The 19,155-nt window shown below is 42.4% G+C and overlaps 2 protein-coding genes across 2 annotated transcripts; both read left to right on the top strand.

Moving 5' to 3' along the window:
* The first annotated feature begins 6,622 nt into the window (after positions 1-6,622).
* On the top strand, positions 6,623-6,976 carry LOC118636638 (histone H2A-Bbd type 2/3-like). Its single transcript, XM_036271761.1, has one exon. The coding sequence runs from the start codon at positions 6,623-6,625 to the stop codon at positions 6,974-6,976; it is 354 nt and encodes a 117-aa protein (XP_036127654.1).
* Positions 6,977-7,824: 848 nt separating this feature from the next.
* Positions 7,825-8,993, top strand: LOC118635263 (40-kDa huntingtin-associated protein-like). Its single transcript, XM_036270050.1, has one exon. The coding sequence runs from the start codon at positions 7,836-7,838 to the stop codon at positions 8,991-8,993; it is 1,158 nt and encodes a 385-aa protein (XP_036125943.1). The 5' UTR covers positions 7,825-7,835.
* Positions 8,994-19,155: the final 10,162 nt, after the last annotated feature.

The raw sequence follows: 19,155 nt of genomic DNA, 5'->3' as shown, positions 1-19,155 counted from the left end.
TCGCCCTCCCACTCTATCTGTACAAAAAATGGAAAAATGTCCTCGGGTGAGGATAAAAAAAAAAAAAATAAAATAAAAAAATTAAAAAAATAAAGACAAATCATCAGGAATAAGCACCAGAAAAGAAGCTTGGAGGAACATATAACCAGGGACACAGACTCGATTCTGGTAAGACAACAGAGCCGTGAGAGGGGGGGCTAGGAGCCCACGGTCGGCAACAGGTTTAGCTATGAGCAGCAGCCTGAGCTGTGACCAGCACCCTCGGGTTAAACTCCCAAGAGGCTCCACAGAACAGAGCCTGGACAGATGCCAAAATAGCCACAGCCACTCACCTTGGGATCTGGCAGAGGGAGGGTAGACAGGACTGAAATTGTGTGGGGATACTCAGGATTTGGAGGGTGCTCAGAGCTTTTGCTGAGTTGCAGCCACACAGGACAGTGGTCATCTTACTCCCTCACAGGGCTCTGGGGAGAGGGGGCTGCCCCTCCCTCAGAGATTCAGCACCACCCCCCGGCTATTGAAATGCAAATTGAGGCACATAAACAACCAGGATATACCCCACCCTCCGGAAATCCCCTTATGCTGAACACCTGAGGAAGTTTCTCATTCAACTGAGAAGCTAAGGCTCTTCAAAAAACCACTACGGATAGCCTCAAGGCAAAAAGATAGAGCATTAGTGTACCATTCCTGGGCTACCAACTCAAACCAGGAAAGTAAGACTAGATAGTGGTATTGCATGTGGGTCCTCCCTGGCTCATCCAAACCCAGGAGAGGAAGCCACAAACAGTATAACACCAACATTCACAGGAAAAATTTGGCAGACTCCAAAGCACACTGTGATAGCCAAAATGGTGAAACACAGAAACAAAAGCCAAATTAAACAACAAGAGACTGCTACCAACAAAGAGATAAATGACGTACAGTTAAGCAAGTTAAAAGAACTACAATTCAGAGCCATGATCTTGAGAAAACTCAACAGCATGTATAAGGACATGAGAACAATGAGTAAAAACATAGAAGCAAGAAGAACAAAAACAGGCCCACACCAAGACACATAGTAATCAAAATGCCAAAAATTAAAGACAAAGAGAGAATTCTAAAAGCAACAAGAGATAAGCAACAGGTTACCTACAAAGGAAACCCAATAAAGCTACCAGCTGACATCTCAACAGAAACACTACAGGCCAGAAGTGAATGGCATGAGGTAACAAAGGTCATGAAAAACAAAGATCTGAATCCAAGACAACTCTACCCAGCAAGGCTATCATTTAAAATACAAGGTTTAATAAAGAGCTTCCTAGACAAAAAAAAAAAAAAAAGGCTAAGGGAATAAATTATCACCAAACCAGCAGTGCAAGAAATATTAAAATGACTGCTGTAATTAGCAGAAGAAATGGGAAGAAAAATATAACCACACTAAACAAAAATGGCAATAAGTAAGTACATGTCAACAATCACCTTAAATGTAAACGGATTGAATGCTCCCATAAAAAGACACAGAGTAGCTTATTGGATAAGAAAGCATGACTCATCTATATGTTGTTTACAAGAGATCCACCTCACAACAAAAGACTCACATAGATTGAGAGTGAAGGGATGGAAAAAAATCTTCCACGCAAACGGAAAGGAAAAAACAGCTGGAGTAGCAATACTCATATCTGATAAAATAGATTTCAAAATGAAGGCCATAACTAGAGACAAAGAAGGCCACTGCATAATATTGAAAGGATCTATCCAACAGGAAAATATAACCTTGATAAACATGTATGAACCCAATATAGGAGCACCAAAATATATTAAAAATCTTCTGGAAGACGTCAAATGAGAAATTGAAAGCAATACAATCATAGCGGGGATTTTAACACCCCGCTGATACCACTGGATGGATCCTCTAGAGAAAAATATAGCAAGAAAAGAGAGACTCTAAATGAAGCACTTGACCAAATGGATTTAATAGATGTTTACAGATAATTACACCCTAAAAGAGAGAATTCACATTCTTCTCAAGTGCACATGGGACATTCTCAAAGATAGACCACATGGTGTGACACAAAATAAGTCTCTACAACTTCAAGAAGATTGAAATCATATCAAGCATCTTCTCAGTTCACTATGGCATGAAACTAGAAATCAATTGCAACAAGAACATGCAAAGACATTTCAACACGTGGAGGCTAAATAGCATATTATTAAACAACGAATGGGTTACCGAGGAGATCAAGGAAGAAATGAAAAACATCCTGGAAGCCAATGAAAATGAACACACAACAACAAAATCTATGGGATGCAGTGAAAGCAGTTCTGAAAGGTAAGTTCATACCACTACAGGCCTACCTCAAAAAACAAGAAAACGTCTAACAAACTATCTAACCTCACAACTTAAAGAACTGGAAAGCAAACAAAAAGAAAATCTCAGAGCAAGTAGAAGGAAGAAAATAGTAAAGATCAGAGCAGAAATAAATAACATAGAATCCAAAAAAAAAACAAAAAAACTCAAAGGATCAATGAAACAAAGAGCTGTTTTTCTGAAAAGATAAACAAGATTGATGGACACTTAGCTAGACTCACCAAGAAACAAAGAGAGAGAACTCAAATCCACAAATTCAAAAATGAAAGAGGAGAAGTAACAACTGACACCACAGAAATGCAAAGGATGGTTAACAACTACTAAGTACAATTATAGGGCAACAAACTCCACAATCTAAGCAAAATTGACAAATTTCTAGAAACACACAGACTCGTAAAACTGGACTGGGAAGAGATAGAAAACTTGAACAAACCAGTAACAACTAAGAAAATTGAATATGTAATCAAGACTCTCCCAGCAAACAAAAGCCCAGGCCCAGATGGCTTCAGGGGGAGTTTTACCGAACATTCAAAAAAAAACACACTAACACCGATTCTCCTTAAACTATTTCAAAAAATTCAAGAAGAAGGAAGACTTCCAAACTCATTTTATGAGGCCAGCAAAATTTGAATTCCAAAACCCAAAGAAGACATTACGAAGAAAGAAAACTACAGGCCAATATCCCTGATGAACATAGACGCCAAAATCCTGAACAAAATACTAGCAAATCAAATGCAGATGTACATCAAAAAAATTATTCGCCATGACCAAGTGGGATTCATCCCAGGGATGCACGGCTGGTACAATATTCGCAAATCAATAAATGTGATACACCACATAAATACAATGAAGAATAAAAGCCACATGATCATATCACTAGATGCCGAAAATGCCTTCGACACAATCCAGCATCCATTTCTGATAAAAACGCTCAGCAATGTGGGAATCTAGAGATCATATCTCAACATAATAAAGGACATATATGAAAGACCTACAGCCAACATAATACTCAATGGGAAGAAACTAAAAGCATTTCCCTTAAGAAGAGGAACAAGACAAGGATGCCCATTTTTGCCACTCGTATTTAACATAGTACTGGAAGTCTTTGCCAAAACAGACAGACAGAAAAAAAAAAAAATAAATAACAAGGATCCAAATTGGAAAGGAGGAAGTGAAACTGTCATTATTCACCAATGAAATGATACTATATGTAGAAAACGCCAAAAACTCCATAAAAAATGAACTAGACCTAATAAATGAATTTGTCAAAGTAGCAGGATACAAAATTAATGTCAAGAAATTGACGGCATTTTTATCCACCAATGATGAACTCACAGAAAGACAAACTAAGAAAACAATCCCATTTACCATCGTGGCAAAAAAATTAAGATGCCTAGGAATGAACTTAATCAAAGAAATAAAGGACCTATTCGCAGAAAACTACAGGTCATTGAAAACAGAAATAGAGGAAGATATAAAATAAGTGAAAGCACATACCTAGTTCATGGATTGGAAGAATTAACATCATTAAAATGTCCATACTACCCAAAGCAATCTATAGACTCAATGCAATCCCCATCAATATACCAACGACATACTTCACAGAACTAGAACAATACTTCAAAAGTTTATATGGAACCAAAAAAGACCTCGTATAGCCACAGCAATCTTGAAAAAGAAGAACAAAGTAGGAGGGGTCACATTACCAGATTTCAGGTTATCCTACAAAGCCACTGTATTCAAAACATCCTGGTACTGGCACAAGAACAGGCATATGGACCAGTGGAACAAAACAGAGAACCCAGAAGTGGACCCAAGGCAATATGCTCAATTGATATTTGACAAAGGTGGCAAGAGCAAACAGTGGAGTAAAGACAGCCTGTTCAATAAATGGTGTTGGGAAAAATGAAAAGGTACATGCAAAAAAAAAATAATAATAATAATGAAACTAGACCATCAACTTTTACCATACACAAGAATAAACTCAAAATGGATAAAAAACTTAAATGTGACTCATGAATCCATAAAAATCCCAGAAGAAACTGTAAGCAACAAAATTTCAGACATCAGACGCAGCAGAATTTTCACTGATACATGATCACCTAAGGCAACAGAAACCGAGGAGAAAGTGAACACATGGGACTACATCAAACTCAAAAGCTTCTGCACAGCAAAAGATACAGTCATCAAAGTGGAAAGGCTACCCACTGTATGGGAGAGCTTAATTGCCAATGATGTATCAGATAAGGGGTTAATTTCCAATATATAGAGAGTGCTCATACAACTCAACAAAAGGAAGACAAAGAACCCAATTAAAAAATGGGCAGAGGAACTAAGTAGACACCTCTCCAAACAGGACATACAAATGGCCAAGAGACATATGAAGAAATGCTCAACATCACTAGTCATCAGAGAGATGCAAAGTAAAACAACAATGAGGTATCACCTCACACCTGTCAGAATGGCCGCCATCAACAAATCATCAAACAACAAGTCTTGGCGAGGGTGTGGAGAAAAGCGGACTCTAGTACACTGCTGGCGGGAATGCAGGCTGGTGCAGCCACTATGGAAAACAATATGGTGTTACCTCAGAAAATTAAAAATTTAACTCCCATTTGACCCAGTGATCTCACTTCTACAAACATACCCTAAGAAGCCTGACACACCAAACAGAAAGAATATGTGTACCCCCGTGTTTGTAGCAGCACTATTTCCAATAGCTAAGATCTGGAAACAACCCAAATCCATCATCAGACGAATGGATAAAAAAGCCGTGGTACATATACACAATGGCGTACTAGGATCTCTTATCCTTTGAAACGGCATAGAGGGACCTGGAAAGTATCATCTTAAGCGCAACAAACCAAACAGAGAAAGACAAGTATCATATGATCTCACTGATTTGTGGACTATAATGAACATAACAGTCTGAGGAATGGGGTAGCCCCAGAGTTGTGGAAGTAGGGTACAGACTGACAATCCCCAGAAAATGAGGTCGTGGGGGAGAGATAAACCACAGTACTTATATGAATGTGTGCATGAACAATGGACATGGACAACAAAGCAGGGGTAGGGTGGGGAGGGAGGGGAAGGGGGAATTAGTGGGGGGAAAAGGAGAAACATCTGTAACAAAAATGAATTAATTAATTAAATTGAAAAAAAAGAAGAATGTATATCAGCCCCAATATCACACCACGTACAAATGTTAACTCTGATGGATCACAGTCCTAAAGTTAAGGGCTGAAACTATAAAACGCTTGGAATAAAACACAGATGCAAATCCCCATGACCTTGGACTGGGCAACAGTTACAAGTTTTGGTGAGGATATGGAGAAGTTGGGACCCTCATACACTTGCTGTGGAAATCACTTGGATGAATCTTCTGTAAGTTAAACATAGAATTACCATGTGGCCTGGCAATTCCACTCCCAGATATACCCAGAAGAACTGAAAACGTGTGTTCAAACAGAACTCTGTACGGGAATATTCACCGCTGTGCTATTCACAATAGCCAGAAGGAGAAAATTACCCAAACGTCCATCAAGTGACGAACAGATGCACAACGTGTTGTCCGTCCATACCATGGAATGTTATTCAGCCATGAAAAGGCAATGAAGTGCTGATTCATGCTACCACGTGGGTGAATCATAATGAGAACATTGTGTTAAGCAAAAGCAGCCACAGACAAAAGACCATCTATTTATCCCATGATTCCATTTCTACAAGTCTCCAGAATAGGAAAACCTGTATGGACAGGAGGCAGGTTCATGGTTGCCTGGGATCTAGGTGGGGAGGAGAGGAGATGCCGGAGGTGGGGGAGAGGCGGAGGGCAGTGGGAAGTGACTGCCTGACAGGGTACAGGGATTTCTTTTTGATGTGGTTCCAATGTTTGGGAAGTAGATAGTTGTGATGGCCATCCAGTGGTGGCACTGGATCGTACAGGTTTGTTGTTTTTTCCCTGCAACTTTCTGGTCCAGTGGAAAGTGCGAGTTCCTTCCAAGAGAGAGTCCAGCGAGCAGGGGTGATCAGGGTGCTTCCAGCACCATTTCTTTGCAGGCCCAGGCCCGCCGGGGCCAATGGGAAAGCAGTGACCTCACAGAACTTACAGGTATCACAGCTTGTGCCTCGACCAATGAGGAGCCAGTCCATGGTCGCTAGGATACAGAGCAGGAGCCTCTGTACCGGCTATCTTGAGCGGTTGAGACCAACTGGCGAATCGCACCTTACCGCACTGAACCACACTGCGGTTTGGAGAAAGTGCACCCAACGCCAAGCATGTCTGGGCAAAGGAGCCGTGGAGGGTCGTCCGATCACCAGAGGAGGATCCGCACTCGCAACTGCAGCCGCACCGCCAGAGCCCACCTGTCTTTTTCCGTGAACCACCTGGAGCGCCTCCTGCGGGAAGGTCACTACGCCCAACGTCTCAGCTCATCTGCACCTGTCTTCCTAGCAGCCATCATCCAGTACATGACCGCCACCATTCTGGAGCTGGCAGGCAACGAGGCCCAGAAGAGAGGCTGCAGGCGCATCACTCCAGAGCTCCTGGACATGGCGATCCACAACAACGCACTGCTCAGCGGCTTCTTTAGGAGTACCACCATATCCCAAGTGGCCCCGGGCTGGCAGTAGCTGCCCAACATAACATGGGTTCCCCGGGCCCCAACCCTAGGATGCCATGCCCTCTCACAGCCCAGGCAGCCTGGGCCTGTCTATTGCCTTGGGCAAAGTTATTGAAAATAAAGTGTTGAAAGAAACCCTTGTTCCTGCTTCAGTACTTTGTGTAGGAGGTGGTTGTGGGACATAACTCCTTGGAGGGATGATAATGGTGGTGGTGTCTTCCTGGGGCGGTGGGTGGAGTCAGGGATGGCAAGAGAGGAGCAGCCTCTCATGGTGACAGTCCAGGAGGTGGCCCAGGGTGGGAGAGGCTGGCTGGGGTGGGGGTGAGGCTGGGATGTGGAAGACTCCCTCATTGCCTCTGAGCAAGTCAGAGCCCAGCCAAGTTCCCGGAAGGATGGTGTTCATTGGAGTGGAGGGCAAGACCATAACTAAGGCATCATGATAGGGTGAACGTGCAATGTCAACCCGGGATGGAGAGGTGGACAGAGCAATTGGCATGGACTCCAGTGGGGCAGTGGCTTTGACAGGACGATTGAGGAGTGACGGGAGGGACAAGCAAGAAAGTTGCAAAATCGGAATGAAGGTCAGGCATAATCACTAGTTTTTTTGTTTTTTGTTTTTTTTTTTATTGGTCCTCTTTCTTTAGAGATGCTGGGATACCCATAGCAATCTGGATAAACAAGCTGTCACCTAGCAACAGAGAGTGCCTAGCCAGATCCTGCCCTTGGGTAGGTGATTTGTTTATGCTTACTGCACTAGGCAAGTCCCTGCCCCAGGGCGCCTATATTTGCATATCACCATGGGAACGAGGGGGTGCGGGGCTGCAGTGGGGGCGCTGCGTTAAGTGAGGCCCAAGCAGGACGCAGGGAACATGGCGGTGTCCTCGAGCGGCCTAAGTGGCTTTTCGGGTCTGGGGCCCGATGTCGGGGACTTCTTGGCCAGGTATCGCCAGGTGTTGAACAAGCTGAAGAAGCGGTTCCTGCGGAAGCCGAACGTGGCGGAGGCCGGCGAGCAGTTCGGACAGATGGGCCGCGAGCTGCGTGCTCAGGAGTGCCTGCCATACGCGGCCTGGTGCCAGCTGGCGGTTGCGCGCTGCCATCAGGCGCTCTTCCACGGGCCCGGGGAAGCTCTGGCGCTCACGGAGGCCGCCCGCCTCTTCCTGCGGCAGGAGCTCGATGCGCGCCAGCGCCTCGTCTGCCCCGCCGCCTACGGGGAGCCGCTGCAGGCTGCTGCCAGCGCCCTGGGTGCCGCTGTGCGCCTGCACCTTGAGTTGGGGCAGCCGGCCGCCGCCGCCGCCCTCTGCCTCGAGCTGGCTGCCGCCCTGCGCGACCTGGGTCAGCCGGCCGCCGCCGCCGGCCACTTCCAGCGCGCAGCCCAGCTGCAGCTGTCCCAGCTGCCCTTGGCCGCGCTGCAGGCGCTTGGCGACGCCGCCTCCTGCCAGCTGCTGGCGCGCGACTACAATGGCGCCTTAGGAGTCTTCACGCGCATGCAGCGCCTGGCGCAGGAGCATGGCAGCCATCCGGTGCGGCCGCCGCCCCCGCTCCAGTTCAAGTCGCATCCACAGCTGCAGCTGCAGTCGCAGCTGCCAGGGCCTCGGGTCGGACGCGGCGCGACCGCAGTCATGCCCGCCACCCTGCGCCCTCCGATTGCTGGCTTTGAGGCCGCGACCTCTGGTGCCTTGCTGGGTGCCTTCTGGGAGATGGTGGTTCGCTGTGAGGTGTCCCGCGTGCTGCTGCTGCTGCTGCTGCTCCTGCAACCACCGCCCGCCAAGCTCCTCCCGGAGCATGCTCATACCCTGGAGAAGTACTCCTGGGAGGCTCTCGACAGCCATGGGCAGGAGACCAGTGGCCAGCTTCCCGAAGAGCTTTTCCTGCTGCTCCAGTCCTTGGTCATGGCCACCCACGAGAAGGACATGGAAGCCATCAAATCACTGCAGGTGGAGATGTGGCCACTATTGAGTGCCGAGCAGAACAACCTCCTTCACCTCATTCTGCAAGAAACCATCTCCCCCTCAGGGCAGGGGATCTGATTAACCAAGTGACTTTGTCTGTTCCAAACCTCATTCATCTGCCTTTGCATTTAGAGGGAAATAAAAGATATTGTTCCCAGTGGTTCTACCATTGTTTAGCTTATTCCTCTTGCCACCACAGGAATTTAGTTGACTGAAAATTACCTGTATACCAAAGACTTATTTCCATAATAGTGGGATAAAAAATAATATAAGAACAGAGTAGAGGACATGGCTCTCTTCCCAAAAACTGCAACATAAAAATGAGAATCCTTTTATCCCCTTTCTCTTCCACCCAAGTCGCCTCACCCCATGCCCCACCCCCAATCTTCATTTCATTGTCAGGTTTTATCTTGCACTGCTGTCTAAATACTTAAGCTATGTGATTTTTTTTATCGTGACTAATTTCTTATTGTATTTCTATATCTATGTGATCACCCAATTTCTCTTATTTTATCTATCCCATTCGTATTCATGGGAACCATTTGATTCCATACATTATTGTTGCTACAGCTCTAAATCCATGATAAAGCCATTCCAATAATCCTGACTTGTGGTTTAGATTTACTTCATCTATAAAATGGGAATAATTTATCTACTTGTCAGGACACAGAAAGCAGAAGCACATAGTTATCTTGCAGTTTCAAGATGTATACATTCATTTGAAATAGACAGTGTACTTAGTATGCAACTATGCTGGACAATGAGTCTACAGATATCATTTACTCAGATAGCTACAATGCAAACTTGTCGGATGCAATGTCAAGTTGGGAGTGTGTGGTTGGAGGGGGAGGGAGGTCCAACACAAATGCATGAGGTGTGCATTGGAATTCACATTTACAGTTCTATTCTGAAAGGTACCTGTAATCCACATGACCTTCTACTTGCAGTAGGAATCTTTCTGCAACTCTTACTTAACTATGTAAAATCAGCATGGTTCTTTGGTGTTGTGTGATCAATATATGATCAAACTCATGATGGTGTTCCATTTAAAAACACTAAATTATCAAGGCCTTTTTGTCCAAATGTTACAATGCAAACCAATTTAGCTGTGTTTTTAAAATTCAATTTTCTTTTTAATTTTTTCTTTATTGATTTTAGAGAGAGAGGGAGGGAGAGGTAGAAACATTGATAAGAGAGAACATTGATTGGCCACATCCTGCATTCCCCTCACTGGGGATTTGGCCCACAACTTGGGCATGTGCCCTGACCTGGAATGGAACCGGCGACCTCTTTTGTGTGGGTCGACACTCAACCTCTGAGCCACACCAGCCAGGCCAGTTTTATTTTCCTTATAGTTTCAAGAGTGATAACAAGAACCCTTCAGGTATAATCTCATTCTCAATCATTCAGCTTTGTGGAAATGCATCCTTTATACTAAAGTTGTATACAATACTAATCTTTTGGGGTGAAATTTAAAAACACAGTTTAGGGGTAGATTTTTATATTGACAATTTGGGTGCATGTGTACAGTTATCACTATGAGTTTCCCTAAAAATGGGTGGGACTTTGGGGGGTATTGCTTTATACTTATATTTTAAGTGTGAAAGCAATAGATAAGGAACTACAGGATACATTTATTTGAGACAGATTGAGTCATCATTCCTATGCTCTCACTGGGTTGCAAGCAAGAGTCCTTTGGCAGCCTAAAAGCCTAGTCCGAATTATTGAAAAATGTAGTAAGGGTGGGTGCTCCTTTGTGCTTCTGCTTTTGTTTTGTTTTTTTTGTTTTTGTTTTTTTTTTTTTTTAGTGAACATTTTATTTTATTTTTTTTTAAATTTTATTTATTTATTTTTTTTTTTGTTACAGATATTTTACCTTTTTACCCCATTGGCACCCCCCACCCCACCCCCCCTCCACCCTGTCCCCGGCTTAGTTGTCCATGTCCATTGGTCATGCATACATGCATACAAGTTCTGTGGTTTATCTCTTCCCACCCCCCACCCCCCATCCCCTCTTCTGAGGGATGTCAGTCTGTGCCCTACTTCCATGTGTCTGGGTCTACTGTATTCCTCAGACTGTTATGTTCATTATATTCCGTATATAAGTGAGATCATGTGGTATTTGTCTTTTTCTGCTTGGCTTCTTTCACTTAGGATAATACTTTCCAGGTCCCTCCATGTCGTCTCAAAGGATAAGAGATCTTTCTTTCTTACCACTGCATAGTATTCCATTGTGTATATGTACCACAGCTTTTTGATCCATTCGTCTACTGGTGGACACTTGGGCTGTTTCCAGATCTTAGCTATTGTAAATAGTGCTGCTATGAACATGGGGGTACATATATTCTTCCTGATTGGTGTTTCAGGCTTCTTAGGGTATATTCCCAGCAGTGGGATCACTGGGTCGAATGGAAGTTCAATTTTTAATTTTTTGAGGTAGCACCATATTGTTTTCCATAGCGGCTGCACCAGTCTGCATTCCCACCAGCAGTGTATTAGAGTCCCCTTTTCTCCACATCCTCGCCAACACTTGTTGTTTGATGATTTGTTGATGGCGGCCATTCTGACAGGTGTGAGGTGATACCTCATAGTTGTTTTAATTTGCATCTCTCTGATGATTAGTGATGTTGAGCATTTCTTCATATGTCTCTTGGCCATTTGTATGTCCTGTTTGGAGAGGTGTCTATTCAGCTCCTCTGCCCATTTTTTAATTGGGTTCTTTGTCTTCCTTTTGTGGAGTTGTATGAGCACTCTGTATATACTGGAAATTAACCCCTTATCTGATACATCATTGGCAATGATGTTCTCCCATACAGTGGGTTGCCTTTCCATTTTGATGATTGTTTCTTTTGCTGTGCAGAAGCTTTTTAGTTTGATGTAGACCCATGTGTTCATTTTCTCCTTTATTTCTGTTGCCTTAGGTGATGTATCAGTGAAAATTCTGCTCCGTATGATGTCCGAAATTTTGTTGCCTACATTTTCTTCTAGAATTTTTATGGATTCACGGGTCACATTTAAGTCTTTTATCCATTTCGAGTTTATTTTTGTGTATGGTGTAAGTTGATGGTCTAGTTTCATTTTTTTGCATGTAGCTGTCCAGTTTTCCCAACACCATTTATTAAAGAGGCTGTCTTTACTCCACTGTATGCTCTTGCCACCTTTGTCAAATATTAATTGAGCGTATTGCCTTGGGTCCATTTCTGGGTTTTCAGTTCTGTTCCACTGGTCTATATGCCTGTTCTTGTGCCAGTACCAGGCTGTTTTGGTTACAGTCGCTTTGTAGTATAACCTGATATCTGGTATTGTGATCCCTCCAACTTTGTTCTTCTTTTTCAAGATTGCTGTGGCTATTCGGGGTCTTTTTTGGTTCCATATGAACTTTTGAAGTATTTGTTCTAGTTCTATGAAATATGTCGTTGGTATTTTGATGGGGATTGCATTGAATCTATAGATTGCTTTGGGTAGTATGGACATTTTAATTATGTTAATTCTTCCAATCCATGAACAGGGTATGTTCTTCCACTTTTTTATATCTTCCTCTATTTCTTTTTTCAATGACCTGTAGTTTTCTGCAAATAGGTCTTTTACTTCTTTGGTTAAGTTTATTCCTAGGTATCGTAATTTTTTTGGAGCGATGGTAAATGGGATTGTTTTTTCAGTTTCTCTTTCTGTGAGTTCATCATTGATGTACAAGAATGCCGTCGATTTCTTGACGTTAATTTTGTATCCTGCTACTTTGCCAAATTCAATTATTAAGTCTAATAGATTTTTGATGGAGTCTTTAGGGTTTTCTATGTACAATATCATGTCATCTGCAAATAATGACAGTTTCACTTCCTCCTTTCCAATTTGGATCCCTTTTATTTTTTCTTCATGTCTGATTGCTGTGGCTAAGACTTCCAGTACAATGTTAAATAAGAGTGGCGAAAGTGGACATCCCTGTCTTGTTCCTGTTCTTAATGGAAATGTTTTTAGTTTCTGTCCATTGAGTATGATGTTGGCTGTAGGTCTTTCATATATGGCCTTTATTATGTTGAGATATGATCCCTCTATTCCTACATTGCTGAGCGTTTTTATCAGAAATGGATGCTGGATTTTGTCGAATGCTTTTTCAGCATCTATTGATATGATCATGTGGTTTTTATTCTTCATTTTGTTTATGTGGTGTATCACGTTTATTGATTTGCGAATATTGTACCAGCCTTGCATCCCTGGAATGAATCCCACTTGGTCATGGTGAATAATTTTTTTGATGTATTTCTGGATCCGATTTGCTAGTATTTTGTTCAGGATTTTGGCGTCTATGTTCATCAGGGATATTGGCCTGTAGTTTTCTTTCTTCGTAGTGTCTTTTTCTGGTTTTGGAATTAGAATTATGCTGGCCTCATAGAACGTGTTTGGAAGTCTTCCTTCTTCTTGAATTTTTTGAAATAGTTTGAGGAGAATGGGTGTTAGTTCTTTTTTGAATGTTCGGTAAAACTCCCCCGTGAAACCATCTGGGCCTGGGCTTTTGTTTGCTGGGAGAGTCTTGATTACCTCTTCAATTTCCTTAGTTGTTATTGGTCTGTTCAAGTTTTCTATCTCTTCCGGGAATAGTTTTGGGAGACTGTGTGTTTCTAGAAATTTGTCCATTTCGCTGAGATTTTCGAATTTGTTGCCATATAGTTGTTCATAGTAGTTGTTAACGATCTTTTGTATTTCCGTGGTGTTGGTTGTTACTTCTCCTCTTTCATTTCTGATTTTGTGTATTTGGGTTCTCTCTCTTTGTTTCTTGGTGAGTCTAGCTAAGGGTCCATCTATCTTGTTTATCTTTTCGAAAAACCAGCTCTTTGTTTCATTGATCCTTTGAATTGTTTTTTTGGTCTCTATGTCATTTATTTCTGCTCTGATCTTTACTATTTCCTTCCTTCTACTTGCTCTGGGGTTTTCTTTTTGTTTGCTTTCTAATTCTTTAAGTTGTGAGGTTAGACAGTCAATTAGAAATTTTTCTTGTTTTTTGAGGTAGGCCTGTAGTGCTATGAACTTCCCTCTCAGAACTGCTTTCGCTGCATCCCATAGATTTTGTGTTGTTGTGTGTTCATTTTCATTGGTTTCCAGGAAGTTTTTAATTTCTTCCTTGATCTCCTCGGTGACCCATTCATTGTTTAATAACATGCTATTTAGCCTCCATGTGTTGAAATGTCTTTGCATGTTCTTTGTGCAATTGATTTCTAGTTTCATGCCATTGTGATCTGAGAAGATGCTTGATATGATTTCAATCTTCTTGAACTTGTAGAGATTTAGTTTGTGTCCTATCATGTGGTCTATCTTTGAGAATGTCCCATGTGCACTTGAGAAGAATGTGTATTCTGTAGTTTTGGGGTGTAATTCTCTGTAGATATCTATTAAATCCATTTGGTCTAGTGCTTCATTTAGAGTCTCTGTTTCCTTGCTAATTTTTTGCCTAGAGGATCTATCCAGTGCTGTCAACGGGGTGTTGAAGTCCCCTGCTATGATTGTATTGTTGTCGATTTCTCCTTGGAAGTCCTCCAGAAGATTTTTAATATATTTTGGTGCTCCTATATTGGGTGCATATATGTTTATCAAGGTAATATCTTCCTGTTGGATAGATCCTTTCAATATTATGTAGTGGCCGTCTTTGTCTCTAGTTATGGTCTTCATTTTGAAATCTATTTTATCAGATATGAGAATTGCTACCCCAGCTTTTTTTTGCTTTCCATTTGCTTGGAAAATTTTTTTCCATCCCTTCACTTTCAACCTATGTGAGTCTTTTGTTGAGAGGTGGGTCTCTTGTAAACAACATATAGATGAGTCATGCTTTCTTATCCAATCAGCTACTCTGTGTCTCTTTATGGGAGCATTCAATCCATTTACGTTTAAGGTGATTATTGATATGTACTTATTTATTGCCATTTTTGTTTAGTGTGGTTCTATTTTTCTTCCCATTTCTACTGCTATTTACAGCAGTCCTTTTAGCATTTCTTGCAGTGCTGGTTTGGTGCTAATGTATTCCCTTAGCTTTTTTTTGTCTGGGAAGCTCTTTATTTGATCTTCTATTTTGAATGATAGCCTTGCTGGGTAGAGTAGTCTTGGATTCAGATTCTTGTTTTTCATGACTTTGATTACTTCATGCCATTCTCTTCTGGCCTGTAGTGTTTCTTGTGAGAAGTCAGCTGAAAGCCTTATGGGGTTCCCTTTGTAGGTAACCTGTTGCTTATCTCTTGCTGCTTTTAGGATTCTCTCTTTGTCTTTAATTTGTGGCATTTTAATTACTATGTGTCTTGGTGTGGGCCTGTTTGGGTTCTTCTTACTTGGGACTCTCTGTGCTTCTTGAACTTGAATGCCTTCTTCCTTCACCAAATTAGGGAAGTTTTCTCTCACTATTTTTTTGAATATATTCTCTATCCCTTGCTCCTTTTCTTCTTCTTCGGGGACTCCTATGATGCGAATATTATTACGTTTCCAGTTGTCCCATAGTTCTCTTAAGCTGTCTTCCTGTTTTTTAATAGTTTTTTCCTTTTGTTTTTCTGATTGGTTGATTTTTTCTACCCTGTCTTCTAATTCACTGATCCGGTCCTCAGCTTCCCCTACTCTGCTTTTTAAACCTTCCAATGTGTTTTTCATTTCGGATATGTCATTTTTTATCTCTTCTTGTTGGTTTTTAATTTCCATTTGGCTTATTTTCAGTGTCTCTATGTCCTTACTCATGCTGTTCAGCTTCCTCAAGATCATGGCTCTGAATTCTAGCTCTGTTAACATGCCTAATTGCTCCACATTGATCTCATCTTCGGTGGAGGTGTCTTGCTCTTTCATTTGGCTTCTGTTTCTGTGTTTCACCATTTTAGCTATCACTGTGGGCTTTGGAGCCTGTCAAGTTCTCCCTGTGGGTGTTGGTGTTCTGCTGTTTGTGGCTCCCTCTCCTGTGTTTAGATGAGCGAGGGAGGACCCGCGTTGAACACCACTGTCAAGTCTTACTTTCCTGGTTAAAGTTGCCAGCCCAGGAAATGTACTGTTATCCTCTAGCTTTTTGCCTGGAGGCTAGCAGTCTAGGTTAATTGATGAGTTTTGGGTTGTCAGTTGATTGAAAAACTCCCTCTGGTGCTCAGCCAAGGGGCTTTCACGAGGGTGGGGCAGATGCTGGTCGTTAGTGAGCCTCAATTAACACTTCAATGGCCCACAGGGTGGGGTTGGATCTCCGAGGGAGGGGCTGCTGCCTCTCTCAGAGCCCTGGGAAGGAGCAATGTGGCTACCGTCCTGAGTGGCTGCACTCAGCCAAAGCTCTGAGCGCCCTCCAAACCCCGAGTGTCCCGACACAGTTCCAGTCCAGTCTGCCCTCCCTCCGCCGGAGCCCAAGGTGAGTGGCTGTGGCTGTTTCAGCCTCTGTCCCGGCTGCGCTGTGGAGCCGCCTGGGAGTGTAACCCGCGGGCGCCGCTTACAGCTAAGGCCGCTGCCGAGCTGCCGACCGTGGGCTCCCTGCCCCGTCTCGCGCCTTCGCAAGCCTACCGGGATGGAGTCAGTGTCCCTCGTTGTATGGTCCTCGCAAGCTGCTTTTCTGTTGCTTTTTCCCGTCGATTTGTCTGTGTTATAGTTGTAATTCCAGTTTGGTTCTGGGAGACGGTCTGTGTAGCTCCGTTCACTCCGCCGCCATTTTTCCTTCCCTCTTGTTTTGTTTTTTAATTAATTTATTTATTTTTGTTACAGATGTTTCTCCTTTCCCCCCCACTAATTCCCCCCCTCCCCACCCTGTTCCCACCTTTGTTATCCATGTCCATTGTTCATACATACATGCATATAAGTTCTGTGGTTTACCCCCCCCCCACACTCTTCAGGGGACTGTCAGTCTGTATGTACCCCACTTCTACATTTCTGGGACTACCCATTCTTCAGACTGCTATGTTCATTATATTCCACAAATAAGTGAGATCATGTGATATTTGTCTTTCTCTGCTTTGCTTGTTTTGTTTAGGATAATACTTTCCAGGTCCCTCCATGTCACCTCAAAGGCTAAGAGATCTTTCTTTCTTACACCTGCATAGTACTCCATTGTGTATATGTACCACAGCTTTTTATCCATTCATCTACTGATGGACGTTTGGGCTGTTTCCAAATCTTAGCTATTGTAAATAGTGCTGCTATGAACATGGGGGTACATATATTCTTTCTGATTGGTGTTTCAGGCTTCTTAGGGTATATTTCTAGAAGTGGGATCACTGGGTCAAATGGAAGTTCAATTTTTAATTTTTCTTTTGAGATAACACCATACTGTTTTCCATAGTAGCTGCACCAGTCTGCATTCCCACCCGCAGTGTACTAGAGTCCCCCTTTCTGCACACCTTTGCCAACATTTGTTGTTTGATGATTTGTTGATGGTGGCCATTCTGGCGTGAGGTGATACCTCATTGTTGTTTTAATTTGCATCTCTCTGATGATTAGTGATGTTGAGCATTTCTTCATATGTCTCTTGGCCATTTGTATGTCCTGTTTGGAGAGGTGTCTACGTAGTTCCTCTGCCCATTTTTAAATTGGGTTCTTTTTCCTCCTTTTGTTGAGCAGTATGAGCACGGTATATATATATATATATATATATGAAATTAACCCCTTATCTGATATATCATTGGCAATTATGCTATCCCATACAGTGGGTAGCCTTACCATTTTGATGATTGCATCTTTCGCTATGCAGAAGCTTTTGAGTTTGATGGAGTTCCATGTGTTCATTTTCTCCTCTGTTTCTTACTTGATGTATCAGTGAACATTCTGCTGAGTGTAATGTGTGAAATTTTGTTACCTACAGTTTTTTCTAGATTTTTATGGATTCATGAGTCACATTTATGTCTTTTATCTATTTTGAGTTTATTCTTGTGTATAGTGTAAGTAGACGGTCTAGTTTCACTTTTTGCATGTAGCTGTCTAATTTCCCAACACCATTTATTAAAAAGTCTGTCTTTATTCCACTGTACGCTGTTGCCACCTTTGTGAAATATTAATTGAGCATATTGCCTTCAGTCCATTTATGGGTTTTCTGTTCTGTTCCACTGGTCTATATGTTTGTTCTTGTGCCAGTACCAGGCTGTTTTGATTACAGTGGCTTGTAGTATAACCTGAAATCTGGTGATGTGATCCCTCCATCTTTGTTCTTTTTTTTTTTTTTCGAGATTTCCGTGGCTATTGGAGGTCTTTTTTGGTTCCATATGAACTTTGAAGTATTTGTTCTAGTTCTGTGAAATATGTCGTTGGTATAATGATGGGATTGCATTGAGTCTATAGATTGCTTTGGGTAGTATGGACATTTTAATGATGTTCATTCTGCCAATCCATGAGCAGGGTATGTGCTTTCACTTTTTTTTTTAATCTTTATTGTTTAATTTATTACAGATGTTCCTCATTTTCCCCCCACTGATCCCCCTCTGTCCTCCCGCCCCTCTCCCGCCTTTTCCTATACTATTGTCTGTGTCCGTTGGTTATGCATATAAGTTCTTTAGTTTATTCTTCTTCCCACCTCCCAACCCTTTTCCCTTTGAGATTTGTCAGTCTAGCAATGAATTTGTAGTTCTTAATCCCTTCACCTTTTTCACCCATTCCCCCAAGCCTCCCTCCCATCTGGCAACCAACAAATTTCTCTGTATCTATGAGAATGTTTCTGTTCTGCCTGTTCATTTTGTTTGTAGATTCCATTGTCAATAGATATGTATTCATTGCCATTTTGTTGTTCATAGTATTTTATCTTTTTCTTCAAAAAGACCCTTCATCATTTCATATAATAATGGTGTGGTGGTGATGAACTCCTTTAAACTTTTCCTTGTCTGGGAAAGTCTTTATATGGCCATCGATTCTAAATGACAGCTTTGCAGGAGAGAGCAATCTTGGTTGTAGGTTCTTGGTTTCATCACTCTGAATATTTCTTGCCACTCCCTTCTGGCCTGCAAAGTTTCTTTTGAGAAATCAGCTGACAGCCTTATGGGAACTTCCTTGTAGGTAACTAACTGCTTTTCTCTTGCTGCTTTTAAGATTCTCTCTTTCTCTTGAACCTTTTGCATTTTGATGATGATGTGTCTTGGTGTGGGCCTCTTGGTTCATCTTGTTTGGGACTCTCTGTGCTTCCTGGATTTGTATGTCTGTTTCCTTCACCAAGTTAGGAAAGTTTTCTGCCATTATTGTTTCAAACAGGTTTTCGATTTCTTGCTCTCGCTCTTCTCCTTCTGGCACCCGCAAAGTGCAAATGTTGGTGTGCTTGAAGTTG

Source organism: Molossus molossus, unplaced genomic scaffold (genome assembly GCF_014108415.1).
Source record: "Molossus molossus isolate mMolMol1 unplaced genomic scaffold, mMolMol1.p scaffold_m16_p_2, whole genome shotgun sequence".
In the NCBI taxonomy this organism is placed as follows: domain Eukaryota; kingdom Metazoa; phylum Chordata; class Mammalia; order Chiroptera; family Molossidae; genus Molossus; species Molossus molossus.
This window is presented reverse-complemented; position numbering and strand designations above follow the sequence as displayed.

Coding starts and splice junctions, on each gene's coding strand:
- LOC118636638 (XM_036271761.1), top strand. CDS start 6,623: ATGTCTGGGCAAAGGAGCCGTGGAGGGTCGTCCGATCACCAGAGGAGG.
- LOC118635263 (XM_036270050.1), top strand. CDS start 7,836: ATGGCGGTGTCCTCGAGCGGCCTAAGTGGCTTTTCGGGTCTGGGGCCC.